Source organism: Nansenia antarctica (genome assembly GCF_963989245.1).
Source record: "Nansenia antarctica genome assembly, chromosome: 3".
Lineage (NCBI taxonomy): Eukaryota > Metazoa > Chordata > Actinopteri > Argentiniformes > Microstomatidae > Nansenia > Nansenia antarctica.
Window position 1 is genome coordinate 42892738 of NC_137688.1, and position 13863 is coordinate 42906600.

Sequence of the window (13863 nt, forward strand, 5' to 3'; positions counted from 1 at the left end):
GTTTTAGAAAGGTGCTGTATACTGTCGAATACTGTACCTGGATTTGCCGGAATCCGTCTCTCACTCGAATGTAGAAATCGGTTTCGTCCACTAAATACACCAGCGTTCCTTCAGCCTGTCTTCTGGCTGTGGCTGTCATAGTGTCATACGACCTCAACACCATCACCTGCAGACAAGGACGATACGCTGCTAATGTCACAACATGCATGTGGCATGCTGTACACATCATACTGGCTAAATCTCAAATTCCATATAGTGAGCTACTTTTTTAAAATAATATAGCTCTGACCATAAATAGTGTACTACTACATCATATTATGATGGAATAAGGTGTCATTTCGGATGCAGACATTGACTTGGAAGCAGTTTGTGAGCTTAGAATTATAAGGTTCTATCTCCGTTTAGGGTAGTTCAGAGATATTGAGTGTCAAAGTTTTTACATTCCATTATGTTTTGTGAGATGGAACCTTTGTATTTGATTAATTACTAACTAAAAAATGTCAAAATTTAAAAAATAACACCACACAGGCATTAATAAACACCTAATGGATCAGATTATGTAAAAAACTAAATTTTGACCAAAAATGGAGATAGAACCTTATCATTCTAACGTCACAAGTTGGTGGTGGGTTAGGGTCGTAGTAGGAGTTCCTAACTCACCCCAGAGGACTGACCAGATGTTCCTGGTGGCCCTGGGGGGCCTGGGGGTCCAGGGATAGTGATGGCTAAGATATAAAAAACATAACATTTTAACTGAAGATGACAGTTGTGTATGTAACCACAAAGAATTAGATTGTGTGTGTGTGTGTGTGTGTGTGTGTGTATAAGTGTGTGTGCGTATCACTCACTCTGTGATGGCCTGTAAGCCCCAGGAGATGATCCTGGAGGTCCAGGGGGCCCTGGTTGTCCTGCAGGCCCTTGCCGGCCTTCATAACCGCTCCCTGGGTGACCTGGTTGGCCCGGTGGGCCTGGGGGGCCTATGATGGAATCGCCCTTTGGACCCTGGGGAGATGAGAACCCATCGATAGAACTTTATTTCCCTTAAAGGATTTGCACATAGACATGGGCATGGTGGTAATTTGGAGCGGGGAGTGATAATGGTCAAGCATGGTCAAGCAGTGTGCGCAGGCTTTTTATTCTAGCCCAGCTCTAACACTTCAAATAATAATTTATACATGGTCTCCATCTCAGACTGTGGTGACGTGTGTGAGTACAGGACTGTAACAAAAGCCTGCATAAACTTTGTCCGGCAGGAATTGCCAATCCAACACTCTCTCAATGTCTCACAGGTGTCATTAACTATAATTACATACTGTACTTCAAATGTTTGTTGATACAAAACATAGAAAGATCTGATAAAATGTTACATGAAGTGTGCTGTAAAACTACTGTTGTTATCATTATTGATTGGTTGTTCTTACTGGCAGTCCTGGGTTCCCGGGGGTTCCGTGTCCACCCCATCCATAACGGGAATCATAATGGCCTCCACTTGACTCTCCCTTCTCCCCCTTCATGCCGATGTCTCCTCGCTCTCCCTTCATCTCATTCTGTTGAGAGAGACACCAAACTCACTCGTCCATGTTGCAGCTCACACCAAACTCACATACTGTACAATAAGAGTATAAGACAGTAATGAGGGGACTTAAGAGTGATGAAGCTTACCTTGAAAGTGTAGATGTCAAAGTTTGAGGTGAGGCCTAGGATGGAAGGTATACATTTATAGTGATAATCTCCATATGTTACAAGCTAATATGAAGGCTATAATAAAGTGTTCATTGCAACTAGTTGAGATATGGTAGACTATTAATTCAGTAAAGAGCAATCGTTATTTAAATTAGCACCTGGTATTCCCGGTATTCCTGACGTTCCTCGATCTCCTTTATCACCTTTGGAAGCTAATGGGAAGACGACTGTGTTAGCCATCATTATATGCAGAGATATATTTTGTTTCCACAAAATATATTGATTATGTTGGAATTTGGGACTGAGCAGAATTAGGAGTTGACGTACCGGGATAGAACCTTGAGCTGTCATCATACCTCTGAAATGGAAGAAATTAGTTAGTGCACTAGACCTTCTATTGCCAAGTATTTGACATAATGTATTCAACCCAGGCAGGTCTAGTGACTTGTTTCTACTCACGTTGAATCCATCCGCTGACACTGCGGGTCCGGGAGGTCCAGGTGGGCCAGGTGGGCCTGGAACACCCTAGAAGCCAAGAATCATTCTGGGTTAGGGCTGTGGCACATGCACTACGATTGAACCAAAGCAACCTGATGATCAAACCGATCTAAGTCGTCAAAGTATCATACTTACTGGGTATCCGTATCCTGTCCCTGAGGCTGATTCCCCCTTCTCTCCATGGTTCCCGTTCACACCAGGACGACCCTACAACCAACACCAGCAGTGCATCATAGCTCTGTCCAGATTGCAGGGATGTACACTTGTATTATATGTAGGGCACTACAATAGTATCTCAACAGGGGTCCTCACCGGTCGACCAGGAAGTCCTATTTCTCCCTTGATACCAGCAGGACCAAACTGACCCTATGGAGACAGAAGGAAAGAAAATATTTGACTGGTAACTTATACTCTCATTGTCTAGTTTACAATTGGAGCTGCTGGAGTGACCTACAGTATGTCATTAAAGAGGTTATACTGAGCCATATATTTCTACACAAGCATCTGCATCGTTTCCCTAACTTCAATGCTTGATAAACATGGATGCAGCATGTCTGTGTAAAGGCTGGCTATACTTACCGGTGGCCCCTCAGGTCCAGGAAGTCCCCGATCTCCCTACACACAGAGGTCGAAGGGTAGAACAAACATGAATGTAACATTGCACATACTAAAGGGTAGACAAACACTTTTCTACATCATGTTTAACTAGGAGCAAGGTCCAAAGGAACATGTGGGTTCACAAATAATGACGATGAGCTTGATTTTTTACACTGCAGAAGTATGCAATAAGGGGACATGTAAAATGTTACCACGTAAAACTGGTTTGGGTTTTTACCTCAAGGTTCTATAGGCATAAGACACATTTGACACTGGAGACTGGGAGCAATGTTCTTACCTGCTCTCCTGCCAGCCCACCTAGGTACTGCGGTCTTCCATCAGGCCCTAAAACTATGCCGGCCTCTCCCTTCTGCCCCTGAATAGACAACATAGAGAAGATGTGATGTTACACCCATCCAGACTACACACATAGCGTTAATAAAAAATGATGAACATTTTACATTCAAATCAATTCTGCCATCCACATTATCTGCAGCACTAATTTAGGAACTGTTTCTATTTGAGACATGCTGCACATACACACTAACATCTCATTTTAAATACATACACAAAGGTCAGAGTTAGTTGAGATCTGTGCAAAATCTTATGTCTTAAATCTGGGATTGGAACATTCATTTTTGGTCTTAAATAAATATACATATCTATATAATATATAATATCTGTATAGCCATTGAAACTTGAAGAATAGAACTTCATGAGTTTGTTCAACTGTCTTACCACATCAAAACCTAAAATGTAATCTTTTTTACTCCATTGTTTGTAAACAATGTAAATGTGAACAAACACGATATAGCTTCATTACATAGTTAAAACCATCATTTTGATTACATGTATGGTCAGTCCTTGCATCCATAGCTCCTTCTATGAATTTCTCCAGCCCCACCCCTCAGCTGTTTACCAAAATGAGAGACTGTTTGGCCCTAAAATTGGGCCCTATGTTCTGTCAACACAATAAATGATAACATGAAGTTGTTACTAAACCTTATCTGCATAGCCAGGCAATCCACTGTCCCCTCTATCTCCCTTCGGTCCAACAGGCCCCTGTTAAGGAGATTCAGAAAGCTACAATTAGTTTCTAATGCTATTTGCAACATTTCCTCCATTCATTCAATCAATTCAGCAATTTGTTCCACGATCAAAGATTAAACGACATACATATATTCATTTTATTCTCTGTGTTCATTGACAGTGGCATTGATAGAGTACGTACTGGGAATCCTGCTCGGCCAGGGATACCAGCTCCTCCCTTGACACAAAGACATCAATTATCATAGGTATTAACGCATCAGAAAACTCCATGTACAGTAGCCAAACGCTGCCCTAAAGTGTTACAATGGTTTCTGAAATCAGCCAACATGTGGTGAGCATTCTGGTGCAATATGGTTGCTGTGCATGTCCCAGGTGGGTACTACAAACTGGTTGTGGAGAAACCTGCTATAAAAGTACCAGCCTGAATCTTGTAAATCATATACAGGGACTGTGCTGCTAGTTGATGACTGTGGCTGAGCGAGCATGGGTGAAGCTGTGCAGATTCTTACCTGTTGTCCTTGGTTCTCATACCCATCATACTGTAATGAGACAGAGATCAATGTTAAAAGATGATTAAGTGAGTGACATAGTACCTGTGTCTATGCCTGCATTCAAAAGTGCTTTTTGGCTGTTTAATCAGCCGCCATGTATCATTGTACTAACAGTGTGTGTGTGTAAATGGACTGACTGATATAGCACCTTATTCCAAAGCACTTTACAATGGCGTCTCATTCACACACCAATGGCGACAAGCTACCATGCAAGGTGCCGGGCCGCTCATTGGGAGTAATTTGGGGTTCAGTGTCTTGCCCAAGGACACCTTGGCATGTGGCCAGCCAGGGTTTGAACCGCCGATCTGCCGACCTTGCGATCACTAGACGCTGGCTCTACCTCCTGCACCACAGCCCTAGAGAGCGAGAGAGTGTGTGTGTGTGTGTGTGTGTGTGTGTGTGTCCAAACTCACACTTCCTGAGGTCTGGTAGATGATCTGTCCTGGTGTGCCAGGGGGTCCAGGGGGTCCTGGGGGTCCACCTGGATATCCTGGCTCGCCCTAAACCAGCATCAACCAGAGCAGGAGAAGTGTTCCAACACTCAACAGACATCTTAGACAGAATATATCCCGCAAAAACAATCCCCAGAGAGATCAAACCTTCAAATACAGTTGAATTTGTTTAAGTAGATCACCTTTGCCCTGTATTTGTTTTAGCTAGGCTGTTTTGTCTACCTGGTAGACAATGGACATAACACTGAAGATAACCAGTGTGGTAACAAATAAAGTAAAAAAAACTCACCCTGTCCCCCCTGTCTCCTATATCTCCCTTTTCTCCCTGTTGAAAGCAAGGAGGAGGAATCAAACGCAATACTGTAGATACATCCTGCTGCAAGAATTGTGACAAATACAGTCATTCTGAGCATGGGTGAGCAGGATGAGCTCCTACCCATTTTCCTGGGAATCCATCTAAGCCTGAAGTTCCATCCCGTCCTCTTGGTCCCTCACTTCCCTTGTCTCCTGGTGTGCCGGGGATTCCAGCCCTTCCCTGTGAAGTGTGTGTGTGTGTGTGTGTGTGTGTGTGTGTGTGTGTGTGAGAGAGAGAGAGAGAACATATTCCAAATAAGGTATATGGTATATATATTCCAAATAAGGTGTGCTCAATATTCCTTCAAACTTTGCAATGTGTGTGACAAAAATATCAACTGGTTCTCACCGGTAGGCCATCAATACCCGGCGGACCCTGAAATAACAAGGAAATGGAACAATGTATACGTTGATGTGATGATGGTAATGACAACACTAATGGTACTGATAAGTGAATGACAGTGGAGATGCACCTGTGGTCCTGGTGGTCCTCCCACTCCAGATTCCTCCATGTCGCTCTTCATAGAGAGAACAGACATAATGAGCTATTCATCCATCCATCCATCAATCATTACATTACATCTTTGGCATTAAGCAGACACCTTTATCCAAAGCGACTTACAGCAAATACATGTGTCTAAGTAAGTGAAGTCATCTAACCAATCAATCCACCTATCAGTAATCCATTCTTTTTGATGATTTTATTGAGCACACAATAAAGAGTAGGTCGGTGGTGTTGATTTCATCAGGGCTTGCTGGGGAGTCCTTAAGATGATCTCCATAATAGGTATGTTTTTTTATAGTCTGTTTTTCATAATCCATCTATCCACATACCGGTAGTTACATACAGTTTATCCATCTATAAAGATATGTATATCAACACATGTATAATTCCTCTCTCTCTATATACAGTATATCTCAAAAGTGAGTACACCCTTTAGATTTTTGCAAATATTCTGTCATATCCTTTCAGGGGATAACACTATCTTAATGAAACTTTGATATAACTTAAAGTAGCAGTGTGCTGCTTGAATAACAGTATAGATTTATTGTCCATTGAAAATTACTCAGTACACAACTGTTAATGTCTAAACAGCTGGCAACAAAAGTGAGTACACCCCATAGTGAACATGTCTAAATTGTGCCCAAAGTGTCAATATTTTGTGTGACCACCATTGTTATCTAGCACTGCTTTAACCCTCCTGGGCATGGAATTCACCAGAGCTGCACAGGTTGCTTTTGGAATCTTCTTCCACTCCTCCATGACGACATCACGGAGCCCACGGATGTTGGACACCTTGCACTCCTCCACCTGCCTCTTGAGGATGCCCCACATGTGCTCAATTGGGTTTAGGTCTGGAGACATACTTGGTCAGTCCATCACCTTAACCTTCAGCTTCTTCAGCAAGGCCGTTGTCATCTTGGAGGTGTGTTTAGGGTCATTATCATGTTGGAAAACTGCCCTACGGCCCAGTTTCCGAAGAGAGGGGATCATGCTCTGCTGCAGGATGTCACAGTATATATTGGAATTCATGTGTCCCTCAATGAAATGCAGCTCCCCAGTGCCGGCAGCACTCATGCAGCCCCAGACCATGATGCTGCCACCACCATGCTTGATTGTAGGCAAAACACATTTGTCTTGGTACTCCTCACCAGGGTGCCGCCACACACGCCGGACACCATCTGACCCAAAAAGGTTTATTTTGGTCTCATCAGACCACAGGACATGGTTCCAGTAACTCATGTTCTTGGATTCATTGTCTTCAGCAAACAGTTTGCGGGCTTTCTTATGCATCGGTTTCAGAAGAGGCTTCTGTCTGGGGCGACGGCCATACAAACCGATTTGATGCAGTGTGCGGCGTATGGTCTGGGCACTGACAGGCTGACATCCCACTTCTGCAACCTCTGCAGCAATGCTGGAAGCACTCGCACGTCTATTTTTGGAAACCAACCTCTGGATATGACGCTGAGCATGTGGACTCAACTTCTTTGGTCGACCCTGGCGAGGCCTGTTCCGAGTGGAACCTGTCCTGGAAAACCGCTGTATGATCTTAGCCACTGTGCTGCAACTCATTTTCAGGGTGTTGGCAATCTTCTTATAGCCAAGGCCATCTTTGTGAAGCGCAATAATCCTTTTTTTCAGCCGCTCAGAGAGTTCCTTGCCATGAGGTGCCATGTTGTCCAGCATTCAGAGAGAATTGTGCCCAAAACACCAAATTTAACAGCCCTGCTTATCATTTACACCTGAATCCTTGTAACACTAACGAGTCACATGACACCAGGGCGGGAAAACAACATCATTGGGCACAATTAGGACATGTTCACTATGGGGTGTACTCACTTTTGTTGCCAGCTGTTTAGACATTAACAGCTGTGTACTGAGTCATTTTCAAAGGACAATAAATCTTTAAATATATATATAAAGGAACTTGAAACTGAAAGCACATGGGTTTGGTACTTACAAAGCCCACACGGTAGGATGGTCCAGGTGGTCCTGGTGGTCCTGCAGGCCCTACTGGTCCCATGGGCCCAGGGAGCCCAGCCAACCCACCCTGTCCTGGCTGACCAGGCACTCCAGATGTACCATGAGCCCCCTGCCAAACAGAAGGAGGTGGGAGAGATGTTAATGTTTGTGTGTGTGTTATGTGTGTGTGCGTGTGTTTGTGTGTGTGTGTGTGTGTGTGTGTGTGTGTTTGTGTGTGTATGTGTGTTTGTGTGTGTGTGTGTGTGTGTGTGTGCACGTGTGTATATGCTTCTGGGAATGGTTGTTACTTCTAAAAAACAATAGCTTTCCTATTCACATACAGGTAGAAATTAGAATGCCAACAGACAAAGTATATGTACACAAGTGAGAAAAAGATTAGCATAAAATAACACATTCAGGCAGAGTCATTATCAAAGCAAGCCCACATGCCAAACAATTATGTTATCAACAAAGTATTGACAGTTGCAATACAGTATTGAAAATACGTGCAGCGTTACAATACATTGCAGATATGTATCTGATACAGAATATGAGTCCTGCCAAAATATATTGTGTATGATCAATAAGTTAAACAGACATGCAGTCTTGTAATTATTGGATGACCATTCACTCCACACCAAGCGAAAGCCCAATACCTGAGACCTGTCATCTTCCGAAGAGGTATAGTAAGATAGAAGATTGGAGAAAAAGCCAGGGATAGAAAAGTGCGAGTCTTGCTAGAGGAAAAAAGCATAATGGAGAAAATCTGTACCCATCGAACAACTAGAGTATACTGTATTTTACAACATTATCAAGTCAGTTCAAGAGCCTTTTAGTCTGCTCAACACTTCGGAAGTCTGTAACAAAGAAAAGTGAGGGCTTGTGTGTGTTGTTTTTCTTTTGTATATTTTGTTGTTTTTTGACCTCAATGACCTCAATGTGTTGTTGTTTTTTTATACAGCAGTGAGGCACCCACACCATTAAATGACACACATAATATTAACCTTGGAAACGTTTGAGTGAATTTCAGAGCTCACCTTCTCTCCAATGGCTCCTGGAAGACCCAGTTCACCAGCGTCCCCCTAAAGATGAGCGTGTGTGTGTGTGTGTGTGTGTGTGTGTGTGTGTGTGTGTGTGTGTGTGTGTGTGTGTGTGTGTGTGTGTGTGTGTGTGTGTGAGAGAGAGAGAGAGAGAGAGAGGGTGGAGGGAATGGAAAGGCATTAAATTTACCTATCAAAGGAGGGGATTACCGGTTCAACAAAAGTCACTATCCACTCTCACCTTCTCCCCCCCCCCGGTCCCAGTTCCAGTTCCAGGTCGGCCAGGTGCACCAGGGGTTCCCTGAAACAAACAATGATATTAATATATTATGGTCAAGGCTTACAATCGAAATACTTGATTGTATAGACAACTAGAGATAAATATATAATATCTAGAGAGAGCGCATCCTATCCATTTCATTCAATGCTTCTGTGACAGCATGAGGCTTCAAGATGCGTGTCGCCATGCATTGGCACCAGTGAACGCTATGCATAGTCATATGCATGGGACTGAGAAGTTACAGACTGCACCTTTATGGTTGCCTCACAAAACATAATGTCATGTAACATATCAAGAGAGATAATCCTCACTGGTATGCCAGGGGCCCCGTCTTGTCCGGGCGGTCCGGGGGGGCCAAAGGCGACTGACCCCTGGGGTCCGACAGCAACAGAGGTGCCAGGTAGACCTGGGGGGCCAGGAGGGCCTGGTAAACCACGAAGACCCTGGAGAGACACAGGCAACAGTCTTTTGCAAGTTTCACAACATATTCAAAATGTTGGTTTCTATAGTGTGAAAATACTGTAACTGTTTTCAATAGGGACAGACAAGGAAGGTTGAGTAGAGAAGAGGAGGAATGAAAACGAGTGAGCACCACTCAGTGCATCGTGATAAGACAGTCACAAATAGGTTTGACAAATAAATCACTTGACGAGTTCCTCTGAATTAAAATCTCGTAACACTCAAAACACACTTGCTGTGCAAGCAGCAGTGTCCAAGACAAATGTCCCTTCAGAGACAGTAAAGTTTAACTTATCTTAAACAAAATAAAGTCAGTACAAGTCAAAAACTTTAATCTAGGCATCAGCTTTGACATACCCTCTGTCTGTCCACCTCTGGGTAACCTGAGCCTTCCATGTCGACAAAGGTCTAAGACAAAGGAAAAAAACATGTTCAAATTAGATGTTACACTCTTTACAGTTTGGTAAATTAAATCAACAAAAAGTCTATCAAAGCACAATATAAGAAAACAAACCAATAATGGACTAGTACTTGGTCTAGATGTGGACTTACCGAATGGTCACCTGTCGCTGGTCCTGGAGGTCCAGGTGGGCCTGCGGGTCCCCGGGGGCCTGGATGCCCATCTCCACGGTCCCCCTGAAAAGAATAGTCAAAGGTAAAAACATACACCAATTAACCTTTGGGCATTGGTTTGTACTCATGCTGCTAACTAAGTGTCATTCTGACCACATCCTCTTTCTTCCATTGATGAGGATGGACTCGCCAAAAATTGCATTGTTGTTCATGATCACATGTCCATCCATCCATCTATTCAGAAGTTATTCTCCATCCATCCGTCCGTCCATCCGTCCGCCCGTCCGTCCATCCGTCCATCCATCCATCCATCCATCCATCCATCCATCCATCCATCCATCCATCCATCCATCCATCCATCCATCTGTTTATCAATCTAGAGCCTATCTAACCATCCATCTATCAGGAGCTCTCTGTACCTTTGGTCCTTTGCCTCCAGAGTCTCCTGATGTTCCGGGGAAACCTCTAGGTCCAGGTGGCCCCTGAGAAGTAGAACAAGAGAGAGGAACACAGCTTAGAGCCACACACTATGCACTATTAACCATTATTACTGCCAATCAGGCTGACACTTGCCTGCTGGTACGTATACATCATCATGTCCACATATCTACATAATGTATATGTGTCAACATACATCATGTAGCTTTCCTCACACATTAGATTTTTCTAAACATTATGAAACTTACCGCTTTGCCATCTTCTCCTGGATCACCCTGGGGGATTAAATATTAGTCAAAATCAATGCGTATAGAACAGTTACAGAAAGATAATCAGGATGTACTGTGACCAAAAAGACAGAGAAAGATGATCTGTTCAGCCCAAAGGCAATGTACTCACTGCTTCTCCCTCTGGCCCTCCGGGTCCTGTTGGTCCTTCAGGCCCTGGTGGTCCCACAGGTCCCAGAGGCCCAGCCATCTGCTGCACCACTGAGCCATCCCCTAGCCGGACCACCTGAGCAGCAGGCCCTTGAGGGCCAGGGGGGCCAGGGGGACCAGGGGCGCCACGGTCCCCCTTATTGCCCGGGTAGCCGAACCCAGAATTTCCCTATGGGGATAGAAAACCAAAATGTTTGTCTATTCATTAATGCAATTCTAAAGTCCCATCTACAGGAATATCCAGTAGATGACAGATGAAGGAAAAAAGGCAAACATACGTGTAGAAAAGGTACTGATCAATACCAATCAATATTTATTATGAATTCACATTCAATTAAGGTAAGAATCAAACATAAACAATTATTTAAAAAATGAGACGGTGGAAATGGAAGGGTTCAAAACATACCTTCGGGCCTTTATCTCCCTGAAATAGACAATAAGATAAAGACAAATTATGGTATTGGAAGCCTTAAAGCATTGTCGGACATATGTGGGCACTGCATCTAAATACCTTATCTCCCCGACCTCCAGCTTTTGATGAGGAACCTGAGGCAGAACTGGACCCTGAGCCGGACCCCGAGTCCCCCTTTGGCCCTGTAGGACCACTGTCCCCTGAGCTGCCCTTCTCCCCTCTGTCCCCTTTCTCACCTTTACCACTTGTAGGGCCTGAGACATAGAGAGGGATATAATAATCAACATCAGTAGCATGGTAGCAAGCAACATCATCATCATCATCATCATCATCACCATCATAATCGCCATGATCCCCCATACAGCAGAATCAGCAGAAGTCATAATTGCCATTGCCCACAGAAGCATCATCATCATAACCACCACCATCATCACATTAGATCATCAGGTCCTCTCTACTGTATCATCATTCACCATGTTCTGTCTTATCAGCATGGCCCTCTCTCTCAGTTAGCTTCCCTTGAAGGGAATCTGTGATTGGTACATCCATTTTTGGACTTTGAAATGAATTATTTTGCTATTAATTATTTTGCTACTAAATTAAGCTATTTGCTATATATTCTGTACCTAGTAGAAAATCATCATACCCCTTCACTTTTTCCATATTTTGTTTTGTTATAGACTCAATTTAAAATGGATTAATTAAATAAAAATTGTCATCAATCCACACACAATACCCCATAATGACAAAGTAAAAACACGTTTTTTGAAACTTCTGCAAATGTATTAAAATCGAAACACAGAAATACCCTTTGCTATGACACTCTTAAAATAAGCTAAAAAGCCAAAATGTCATCAACAAATCAACAACAATCTTAATGCAAGGATAATAGTTTATGTAATTTTGGAATTAATATCTTAGTTTTTACAGGGTCTCTGTTTTGCATAGGAATCAATTACACACTGTGTAGATTAGGATGTCACTACCAACTCAGCAAATTGTAAAATGTTCTCTTTATCCTGACAAACTCAGTCCCTGCCCGTGACAAATATACCCATAACTTGATGCATCCCCCACTATCTAGAGATGGTGCAGAAACTGCATTGCATGTGTTCGATTTGCACTAAACTTAATGTTTTGTAGTAAAACCAAATAAACACATTTCCAGCCACTTTCTTTACTGTATCACTTGAATTCATTGTTGGAAACACAATTATGGCCAAAAAGAATCCCTTAATGGAAAAATAATCTATCTCTTTATTATTTTTCCATTAAGGGATTCTTTTTGGCCACTTGGTTATAGTAGACCAATTTTGTAGAGTGACTGAGATGATGTTGTCCCATCGACTGGGCTATTTCCTCTCCACCATTTAACAAAAGATTTTTGTAAGTCTCCCCAGGCCTCAGGGTCGCAATCCTGAGCAGTTTTGTTCCTCTCCATTTGTTCAATTTGTAATGACAACCTGATCCACACAGTGTGTAATTGATTCCTATGCAAATCAGAGACCCTATAATAACAAAGATATTGATTCCAAAAGTACATGAACTATTATCCTTGCATTAAGATGGACTCAATTCAATTGAACATTCAACAACATTTGTGCATTTTAGCTTATTTTAAGAGTGTCATTGCAAAGGATATGAATGCACATGAGGGGATATTGTGTGTGGATTGATTACTTTTTATTTAATACATTTTAAATTGAGTCTATAACTTATCTTGAAGAATATAACTCATAGCCAGTTATGAGATTAATACATTTCTGTTTTAGCCCATCAGAATCCCACAACTAAAATTGTTTTACTTGTACAGTAGCCTACATATTTTCCAAATCATGTCATTGTAAACAGACACTCTATAGCTCAAAACATGGTTAAAACTAAAATGTCCATCTCATGGATGGTCAGTCCTTGTATCCATAGCTTCGTCTTGAGAGTGTCTCCAGCCCCATCTCTCAGCTGTTTACCAACAATGGGAGACTGTTTGTTATTGTTTGAATCCCAGATTACCCCTTTATTGAGCAGTAAATCACATTTATTTGTATAGTGATTTTCTCAAAGTAAATAGTCTCAAAGTGCTTTACACCAAGAAGAATACAAACAATATAAACAATAAATACAACACAAACAATATGTACTAACAATGAACTACAGTATAGACCCCCAAAAGGCAAAGCCAAAGAAGCACTCCCCAGTAAGGAGAAAAACATAGGGCACACTGGAAATGACCAAAACCAACCACTAGCCAGGCTGTCCCATGCCAAGGGAACATGCTACGCTTGGCATGATGAGAGACACACAATCTCGTGTGTGTGTGTGTGTGTGTGTGTGTGTGTGTGTGTGTGTGTGTGTGTGTGTGTGTGTGTGTGTGTGGTCAGAGGGCAGACAGTCCTGAGTTCCCAGTCACCCACCTTGTCGACCTGGTGACCCAGGTCTGGACACAACTGAGGGTTTGCGATTCCTGTCAGCTAAAGTCAACACAAACAAATATTTACCTGCAGCCTTTTGGGAGGGAACTAAGCTAATGTATGTATGTAGACTTGTCAAGCATGGTTGGGGGACCAATTTGAATTTC

The 13863-nt window shown here is 42.7% G+C and overlaps 1 protein-coding gene across 1 annotated transcript in view; it reads right to left on the reverse strand.

The window, feature by feature from the left end:
* Positions 1-13863, reverse strand: part of col18a1b (collagen type XVIII alpha 1 chain b) — a gene marked incomplete at its 5' end in the record, with an annotated part of 33713 nt that overhangs the window by 7308 nt on the left and 12542 nt on the right. The window contains 30 exons of the mRNA XM_080527282.1: positions 38-166; positions 661-725; positions 849-1002; positions 1422-1547; positions 1663-1697; positions 1842-1895; positions 2011-2041; positions 2143-2208; positions 2317-2388; positions 2494-2547; positions 2761-2796; positions 3077-3154; positions 3781-3840; positions 4010-4045; positions 4338-4367; positions 4793-4879; positions 5121-5156; positions 5268-5366; positions 5535-5561; positions 7648-7779; positions 8687-8731; positions 8931-8990; positions 9281-9412; positions 9786-9836; positions 9981-10064; positions 10421-10483; positions 10688-10714; positions 10839-11045; positions 11283-11300; positions 11388-11542. Coding sequence (XP_080383408.1) covers positions 38-166; positions 661-725; positions 849-1002; positions 1422-1547; positions 1663-1697; positions 1842-1895; positions 2011-2041; positions 2143-2208; positions 2317-2388; positions 2494-2547; positions 2761-2796; positions 3077-3154; positions 3781-3840; positions 4010-4045; positions 4338-4367; positions 4793-4879; positions 5121-5156; positions 5268-5366; positions 5535-5561; positions 7648-7779; positions 8687-8731; positions 8931-8990; positions 9281-9412; positions 9786-9836; positions 9981-10064; positions 10421-10483; positions 10688-10714; positions 10839-11045; positions 11283-11300; positions 11388-11542 — 2249 coding nt within the window. The remainder of the gene's footprint in view (positions 1-37; positions 167-660; positions 726-848; positions 1003-1421; positions 1548-1662; positions 1698-1841; positions 1896-2010; positions 2042-2142; positions 2209-2316; positions 2389-2493; positions 2548-2760; positions 2797-3076; positions 3155-3780; positions 3841-4009; positions 4046-4337; positions 4368-4792; positions 4880-5120; positions 5157-5267; positions 5367-5534; positions 5562-7647; positions 7780-8686; positions 8732-8930; positions 8991-9280; positions 9413-9785; positions 9837-9980; positions 10065-10420; positions 10484-10687; positions 10715-10838; positions 11046-11282; positions 11301-11387; positions 11543-13863) is intronic.